Source organism: Egretta garzetta, unplaced genomic scaffold (genome assembly GCF_000687185.1).
Source record: "Egretta garzetta isolate BGI_Z169 unplaced genomic scaffold, ASM68718v1 scaffold69, whole genome shotgun sequence".
Taxonomy (NCBI): domain Eukaryota; kingdom Metazoa; phylum Chordata; class Aves; order Pelecaniformes; family Ardeidae; genus Egretta; species Egretta garzetta.
In genome coordinates this window covers 2,608,478-2,617,623 of record NW_009260790.1, presented here as the reverse complement: position 1 = coordinate 2,617,623, position 9,146 = coordinate 2,608,478, and the positions used below count along the sequence as shown (strand labels likewise).

The 9,146-nt window shown below is 39.8% G+C and overlaps 1 protein-coding gene across 1 annotated transcript; it reads left to right on the top strand.

The window, feature by feature from the left end:
- Nucleotides 1-2,451: 2,451 nt before the first annotated feature.
- On the top strand, nt 2,452-8,944 carry MICOS10 (mitochondrial contact site and cristae organizing system subunit 10). Its single transcript, XM_035901863.1, has 4 exons — nt 2,452-2,502; nt 2,967-3,042; nt 3,670-3,779; nt 6,717-8,944. The coding sequence occupies exons 1-4, from the start codon at nt 2,452-2,454 to the stop codon at nt 6,723-6,725; spliced, it is 246 nt and encodes an 81-aa protein (XP_035757756.1). The 3' UTR covers nt 6,726-8,944.
- Nucleotides 8,945-9,146: the final 202 nt, after the last annotated feature.

Below are 9,146 nucleotides of genomic sequence, written 5' to 3'. Positions count from 1 at the left end.
CCGCCTTGTACAGAAAACAAAAAAGCATTAGCTGTCAGTTCTCCTCCTTTACTGCTCTATAGCGTTTTCATAACTTCAAACAAGGCCCTAGATATCTTACTGTCATCCTTTTAAACTAATCGGCCACTGTATTCCCCTTCCTGTTGGAATAGGGGGCAGTGGCAGCCTCTAAAATGGACACTCTGCATTTGCATGAAAAAGAAGAATCCCTTCCCTAGAACCAGGCTTATCGCGGCTTCAGAAAAAAACTTCCTTAGGAAAGACCATTCTGTCTTAACAAGTCAGTCATGCAGGACCACATCTGCTTAACGGTGGTGTTAGGTATTAGCGTGGGGGAAGACCTAGGCTTTGTTTCAGGCTTAGGCTGAATTGCAGTTGGCAGAAATAATAAATTTTTCACCTTTAAGTGTATCCTGTAGCTTCCCCCATGGCCAACAGGAAGCAGCAGTTTGATGGCATCTGTGTGGAGCCCTTACAAACAGGGACGTAATGTGAAAGATCATCTGAAAGAGGTGAGGAGAACACAAGATAATGAAGATTTCTGCATGCAGATGGAAAGAGACTGCATTAACTATAGCTGCTTCCTTCATGCAGACTTTTCTTAACACAAGAAAGTAAGCAGTTTACCACCACTCTGGTAGGAAGAATGTGGGTTTGACTGGTAACGTGGAAAATGTGGTGACATTAGAAACTGCCTGGGCTCTGCATTGAGATGATGCAGAATTTGTCATCCTATAAATCATTTCTCATTGATTAGCTAAACTGTTTGGATTGGCAGAGGGGATCTTGTCTTGGACGGGAAGCATAGGACCAGTATCACGGCGCTGCGTGGCAGGCCTTATGAACCAGGCAGTTCAAACAACGCCTAGTGCTGTCTGAACAGAAAATAATTACCTCCAGAAAGTCCTTTTCCGACCTACAGTGCAACAGCCCAAAACAAAAAGGCAAGCATAACTACGTATTGTAGGAAAAGACTGGCAGAGGGAGTCGGGTCAGAGGGCCAAACAGTTGTCCGTTGGATGAATTCTTGAAGATAGTAATTATCCTTAATAGCATAAACATTCTGCAATAGCCAACACCAGCTGGTTTATAGCAAAGGTACAGGAGGAAGGCTCTACTTGGGGAGGGGGAGTGGAGGAATTAGCACGGATGAACTGCTGCTCTTAGTAATGCATGATGTCTCTTCCAGTCTGCATATAAATGCCGGTCAGTGACGCGGTGTGAGTAGTTAGCTGTTTATACGAGATGCTCCAAGTAGTGTATCTCTTACTGTCTGAAATGCAGAAAAAGCCTGAAGCTCTGACCAGACATCTGAGGAACCAAGACTTTCCCTTAGCTGTGCAAATGATTAGAGCGAAAACCTGACCTTCTGCAAAACGCTCAGTTTCTAAAATGTCTGGGGGAGTTATGTCAGGACCGCTTGGCAGGCGGTCAAAGTTCTTCCCTGCAGTTGCATGTTTTGTAAGCCTACTCCAAAGTTGTAATGACCTGGTAAAGTAGTTACCTCTGTCACAATTGAAAATCTGTAGTAAAATGAAAAGAGTTTTCAAAAGCAACTCTAATTTCCACCTAATTTCCATTAAATATGGATAGTGAAGTCCTAAGAGGAGGGTAAACAAAAGGGGGTTTGCTCAGATCAGCTGTTTGGTCATCTCTGTTCTAATATTTGAGGGTTTTTTAATCAAGGAAAAGCAGGAGGTTGCTTACTTAATTTACTAGGTAGTGCAGTGAGTATTGTTTCAATAATCTGTGCCTTGGTAGGAGCTACCATTAGTATATTTTTGCAGGGAAAAAGGTTTAAAGACAAAAGGAAATGTTAAAAAAAAAAAATAAAAAAATGTACTCCTATACACCAAGAGGGTATAGGATTCTTTGGCATTGTTCTGGGCTCGACCCACTTAGTAATGTGTTCAACAGGAGCTTAAATAAGGATTGCATGCTTTTAGGAATATTTTTTTGTTTTTTAAGTGCATCTTTTATTTAATAAAACTCATTATACTCAAGTTAGATTTGTATTGAAGGGAGAGAATTGAAACCCATAACAGGATGTGTTTGCTGCAAAATAAACCTGAAACTGTGAGGTATTTTTTTAATGAGCATATGCATGACTGATTTTTTTCCCCCCCCTTTTTTTAAACTTTTGTACTTCTGCACCTTATCTAAAATTCCTGTCTTTAGTGGATATAATTAAAGGTAGAATTTACCCACTGAGCTCAAAGTTTTCACTGCTGTATTTATTGGGTCCTGAGAGGAGTTCTGCAGACTTGCCTGACTTCTTGCAAAAAATCATAAGTGCACCTTCCAAGGAAAGCAAAAATTATTTTTAAATATGCCAGCTGAGTTCTTTAATGGTGCTTGGATAATCTTTTTCCAACTGCTGCAGTTATTTCTATATATAGTATAAGGATGTGAAAATTCATTCATTCCTAATGTGTTTAAATATGCTCCATAATGAATGTCGTGGATGTGAAAGATAAGCAGCCTGGAGCTTTCTTTTGCAAGGTATAGGGTAACACAAAGCATCAAAGTTTTGCTGCCCTCAGGACACACATTGAAGCAGTTAAAGTAGTGAGATAAACGAAATACAATAAGATATTAATCTGCAAAATCTAAAGCTGAAGGACACAATAAGTTTTCATTTAAGTGTTTCTCATTTGCTGACAATGAGCCAAATAAATCTTAATTCCACACTGTAGACGGTGACAGAAATTCAGTAACTTTCTCTGGGATGAGTGTCTGGTTTGTTTCCCAAATTTTCTGATAATGTTCTTGTGTATGTAGGGATTCTAATCTGAATTAGCTGCTTGCAGTTACTTAAGAAAGCAAGAATTATTTTTTTCAGAATTGCTATTTAAGAACATTTTTGTTTGGTATGCTGAAATAACATGTGGTCTGATATTCCTGGGTTAGAACAAAGAATTACTGTAAAGAACTAAATCATTTTCCATTACTTTGCATTATATTAGTCCTCACTCGCTGCATTTCTTCTTACAGGTGCTGGATTTGGATTAGGAATTGTTTTCTCAGTCATCTTCTTCAAAAGTAAGTATAGTGCAGTAATCTTGACTGCCCAGTTTCCTAGTTTCTGTCTGTTGTAGGTGCAGTTTTAAGTCCAAGAAATCTCTGAGGCATGTAAAACTTAATCAGCATGTTAGACCAATTCTTTCATTACTGGTCTTGTCTTTTCAGCTGAAATGGAGTTACCTAAAGTTTTAACTGTTGTGTAACAAGGTTATTACACGCAGCATCTCTCTGAGCTCCTACTGTGCTCAGCTCAAATTCTAGAATTGCCGGAAACCCTGAGCCAAATTACTGGAGCCATGTGTCTAGACATCAGTTTATGCCAGTCTTGCCAGTTTTAAAACTGATCTAAATCCTTCTTTTAGTTATGCTTTGGTAACAAAATAATTTCCAGCAATATCTTGAATTCAGAGATTGCTCTCCACTGAATTCTAAATGTGACATCTTACTCACCGTTACTCTTGTTGTTCTTCTGAAGTGTTTTTTTTTTAACTGATTTTAGCACTCATAGAACTTGAAAATGCCCAGTGTGCATTTTCCAGTAATTTATTCTTTCTTGGTGCTTAGGTAACAATGCTATCACTGTCATGTGAAATGAATGGCTTTTCTTGACTTTAACTTTTCCTCTCTGCTTGCCTTCCCCCGCAGGAAAGACATGGCCTATCGCTTTTGGGTCAGGGATGGGGTTAGGAATGGCCTATTCCAATTGTCAACATGACTTCCAGTCTCCATATCTTCTCCATGGTAAATTTGTAAAAGTAAGTATCAGTACTAGTTACTGTTAGTTAGCATTAAATGGTACATCTAGACACCGTTAATGGATATTCCTCTGCCTTTCCCAAAAGAGCACTTGTAAGAAGAAACTTGTGTTGCTGAAGCAGGGGTCGTTGCCTTGCTCTTTAGAAATTTTTAATGTCTGGTGTGTTTAGCAGTAAACTTACGAGACTGAGTTCATAGAATTAGTTTAACAGATCCTGCAGGTAGGTTTTCCCACCACCTGAAAATGCGTATAACAAAAATACATGTTAGAAAAGCTGAAAAACTAAACTAATGGTAAGATTCTGTCTTCAGACTTTGAGAGGGATGAACTAGGAAGAAACTGAAAGTCATGTCAGGTAGATCTGCCTGTGGAAGCAGATCTTTGATCTTCTGTGAGGGTTTTTTGCAAGATGAGAACACTAATAACTTGTAAGTTTTGTGGCTTGTTTGGCTGGATAGTAATGTAATAATTAGTCTGAAAAAATTGTACACTTTCGTTTTGAAGAGGATAATATTGAGTTCAGTATTATCACAGACCATGCTGAGATAAAATATTTTTTAAATAGATGAATTTGCAGGAACCATTTGTGTGCTCGTAAACTGCCTACAGTGCACTAAGTCCACAAACTGACTTCCTTAATATTTTCCTTATTTCTTCACATGTAAAATTTGAGGCTGTTCTTATGGCAATTTATTATTGTGGCATGTGGAAAAAAAGGGGCATGTATGCATATTTTGGATCCACAAAGCCATATACTGCTTGAAGCATTTCGCTGATGTGATGGAGATGGAGAGCCATCCACCAGGACATATTTGTAGCTATTTTAGCACTTTAGAAAGTACTGAGGTAAAATCTTCTGCCAGGAGCTTTCCAGGGCAAGTACATAGAATGCAAAAATTGTTCCTCGTCTGCCTAATTGAAGGAGGCCTGAAGGTGTTCATAGGCTTTTCCTGATGCATCTAGAGCAGTAAGTTGAGTCTGGTCCTCCTTACATTTACTGGCAGATGGGCTTTTGCCAGCCCTCTGCAGCCCTACCCAACATACAAATACTGTCTTCAGCTGCCTGTAAAGAAAGGGAAATAACAAGATTCTTGAACAGCTTCTTCAGAATAAAATATGTTGGATAACAATATAGAGAAACTGTGACTTGGATGCAGCTGATACAACATTGCCAGCTACAGCCCAGAAACAAAAGTCTGTGCATGACTCTTCTGACCTGATTTGTTAACATAAAAACGTGTTGGCTTTCCTCACCATCCTGAGGGTATTCCTCCAATTTATGTCTCCAAAAATAAACTGGAAATGACATGTCTGTGCCTTCATGTGAATGGTAAATGCCCTGTTCACATGTTCTGAGAAAGCATTATTCATTCAAGGATGCTTGTTACTAGGGATGTTGGGCAACAGAAAACTGACTTTCAGGTCAGCCTAGGAAAGGATTTTGTTTGGGTTAAGGACTAATCTGTGCTCTGGAGCAAGGGTGGTCCTTTGAAGCATGAGGTAATTGAAAGGACACTTCACAGAAGAAGCGCAGCTGCCTGCATGGCACAAGACTAGACAAATAGTTTCCAGTGTACTGTCTCCATTAACTGTCTCTGGCACAAAGAGACTGAACATGCTGAGAGAGGGAAGATGCAGATGAAGCCATCTAATAGTTAATGTCATTAATTCTCTCCAAAATGTCGTGTCATGGATAATGGCTCCAGGGTTATTACAACAAAATTATTTCATTTCTGTTGGTTAGGAACATGGAAAATATTGTTGCATTATCACTCATCTGTGTTTTTCCTAGAAAATACTGTTGTAACTAAACTCTATAGGACTTCTTTTAGAAAATTGAGTTTCTGTTCAAATGCTAACTTGTCAAAATGTGAGATTCTGGCAAGAAAATCAGCTTTATTAAGGGAGAGAGAAATGTAACACAAATTAGCTTGAAGAAAATTATTTTGAGTTTTCTGAAAGTGTCAAGTTCATACACTCACAGCATAACTCAAGTTGGAAAGGACTTCAAGGAGGTCATCTAGTCTGACCTCAAGCCAGGGTCAGCTGTGAGGTCAGACCAGGTTACTCTGGGCTTTATCCAGTCTGGATTCTTGATTCTTCAGGATCAAGCTCTTAATTCTGAATTCTAAGTGAGAATGAGAGAGGGCAGAGGACCTTCGTGATACTGAATAATCAGGAGATTACAAAGCAACTTTGCGGTTGTTCTAGCTGTAACTTGGATCACCGTGCTGCCCATCCTTTGGGTTAGTAAGTTGATAATGAAACACTAACACCAGTGCAACAGCCATTCACCTAGGCCAAGAGACTACTTAAAATGCAGAAAAGTTCTAATTTGTGGTCATACCATTCTGAGGGCTTTTTAAGTAATTTGATCAAGTGAATGTCACTGTGACTTCAGCTGAATTTAAAATCAACATCTAGCAATTACTTCAAAGCTTAAAACGCTATGGCTGAGAATGACATGGCCTAAAGTTTCCTTGCAAAATGGAAAGTATCATATTTTTCAGGTTATTTAGCCTGTATAATTTATCACCCAAAAACCCACAGCCCTGTACTTTGATTGCAATGTGGATTATATTGATGTGCAACAATACAAGAACTTTGGCAACTGGAACCTTTCCTCCAGCCCTTTGTGGCTTTGATTTCTATTCAATCTGTGAATAGTTAACTTGAACAATAATGTTGGGTTTTTTTGAAGTACTCATTTTAACAGAATGAAGGCTTATATGCATGAAAACATGCCGTGCTTCTGGTATGAAAATAGCTGCTTAACTTCTCCATACTAGACTTCTCAGTCTAGCAAAGGATGAAAATGTTAGCCTACCTTCTGGAAATGTTACAGAGCTTAAGTGGCTTGCTTTACATCGTGCAGCACCTTCCATGTAAGGAACCCAAATGGCTTTTTAATAATATAAGCCTTCTTGCTTTACAGGAACAGTGACTAATGACTAAGACTATCCCAGTGGGAAGGAAGGAGAAATCAATGATTATTCCTCAGGAATACTGAAGTGCCCCTGGAATAAGCCAACATTCTTCAGTAATGATCACCAGTAACTCTTTATACTCCAACAAACTGTTTCTGTACATGAAACAAAGTTCTGTTGCTTGTTTTGTATTGTGTCTGGCAAGTGCAAGGAAGAGCTCTTCTGGGAAAATAAATAAAAGAAAAATGGCCTTCTCTGGTGTGTTGACTTTGTATGTGAGTGAGAGAGAGAGAGAGAGCATGGAAGGAGAGGACTTCATTTTGAGTACCTAGCAGCTGTGACCACCTGGGTAAAAGCCACTGTGAGAGCTCTTCAGACAAGACAGCCGTCGTATGTTCCTCTCTGCTCTGGAAAGGCAACCCCCATCTAACTTACAGTTCAAAGAAGCATTCCCACCTCATAAATCACCCACTAGACCCCTGCTGCTTGTGCCGGTGTTTGAAGAGAAATATAAATACTCCTATGTCCTGTTTGTACAGTTGCCCTTTAAAATTGAAATTCTGTCCTCTCCAAAGAGGACTAACCAGAAGGGCAAATCCTAACTGTGTGACCGATGCAGCTAGCCAGAGCTGTCTCTTGTAGCTTTGACTCATGGAATGACCCAAGTTTGAAACTTCCTGGGATAGTGGGTGAATTAAACAGATGCATGTGCCATCTGGCTCTGAGTTTACCTTTCAGATTGATTGCTTTTTCACCCGTCTTCCCACCCTGTTATGTGGGAGAACATGCAGGTTTCAGTGTCTGGGAATGGGTCACAAATATTTAAAGCTCTTTTATTACCTTGGCAAGTCACCAGTCCAAGTACTCCCTTCTACTTTACATTTACCCCGGTCCATGTAATCAGTTGTTGGCATGTTGTTGGCTATTCTTCTCCTGACTTGAGAGGTTGTCTTCACCGTTTATTTACTCAGCACAATTTTCTAGCTATTGAGATGGCTCTCAAGGACCTCTTTTCTTTCTCCCATGCTTGCTGCATATTGTCCATGTAGCACAAGATGTAAATGCTTGTCTCCTGAGACAGAAAGGGAACGATATAGATTGATAGGGAGCTTTTCTTTATTGAAAGCCCATCCTGCTGCATGGTGAGCCCTGGCAGATGGAAGAGTGACAAAAAAATTCCTCTCCAGAAAGGAAAAACACAATGGAAAACAAGTTGTGCAATATTTGTTTTTTAAACCAGGCCAAAAAAGGAAGGGGATAGACTGAGGGGCAGTCGTCTGAGTTCAGAGAGCTTGAGAAACTCCTTATCTTACTGAGCAATGGGACTGAGATTTGGCCTGGGTGCTACAGTAGTCCTATGCCCCCACATTCCCCCGGGCACTGTGTGTGGATCTCGCACGCTGAAGAAGCATGTTTAGCTGTGCCCAGAGTCAACAGAAGCTGAAGAGCTTGCCTAGAGCAATGGACTTGTGAAAGAAAATAGCTTTAATGCCAGAGCGGCATTAAAGACTGTCAAAGCATGATACCATCCAGGACCATTGCTTGAGCATGTCCTTGTTTTTCCACCTCCTCCCTTGCCGGACTGCATTCATCAGTCAGGTCAAAACAGCTTATTGGAAACGGGATCTCGTTGGTTCTTCCCAATTTTGAATCATTTTATCTGGCCCCAATTTTTAATTTGAACTATGTACTTTGGAGCCATAGCTCCTCTGTGGTTTGGAAAGTGTTTTTATTGAGTTCTCTGTGTGTGTGCTGCGCTGCTAGCAGTCTGCTAAGCCAGTGGGTACAGCTGGAGAGAAAAGTGTCGACCTGGGCAAGAAACAGAACCAGAAGTGGTAGCAATGCTCTGAATATCAACGACTGTCAATGTGCTGAAAAAGCTTTAGCTAGCGCTGTGTCATTTGGGCCATGATGATGGGTTCTGTTTTTATTTAGTGTCCCTGGTAATGAGATGTCCTGCCCTGGTACGCCCTGCTTTAGTTCAAATAAAACTTCCTAAAGTTAATTCTTACTTAATGCAATCTGTTGTGACACTTGATCAGGTGGTTATTCTGGCCCTGGAATTCAGAGGGTACGCTTGTATATTCCCATTCACAATGTGTCATTTATTGCTAGAGTGAGAGTAATCAAACAAATGTTCTTGCTCATTAATATGAAATTCACTAGGGTGTGTATGGAAAAATTGCATGGTTTTACTCTAAAAAGTGGAATTTAAATTTTGTCACTGCTCTTTAAGTGGGGTAAGAATTAAATATTTTTGGGTTTCACAGATGCCTTGCTTGTTGTTTGTGTTAAGATATATAAATGCATATAGAACTAGCACATAATGGGCCTCTGTTTGTTTTGGTTTAATTAAAACTGTATTATTCAAAATGTATTTTTGAACCTGTCGATACAAGCTGTGCAAAATATCTCCCGGTGAGGACGAGTGTCCTCTT

What these genes read in the sequence shown, in the direction of transcription:
- MICOS10 (XM_035901863.1), top strand. Translation starts at nt 2,452, where the DNA reads ATGAATGTCGTGGATGTGAAAGATAAGCAGCCTGGAGCTTTCTTTTGC. An exon ending in CTGGAGCTTTCTTTTGCAAG is followed by an intron (nt 2,503 to 2,966) that starts GTATAGGGTAAC and finishes GCATTATATTAG; the next exon opens with TCCTCACTCGCTGCATTTCT. An exon ending in CTCAGTCATCTTCTTCAAAA is followed by an intron (nt 3,043 to 3,669) that starts GTAAGTATAGTG and finishes CTTCCCCCGCAG; the next exon opens with GAAAGACATGGCCTATCGCT.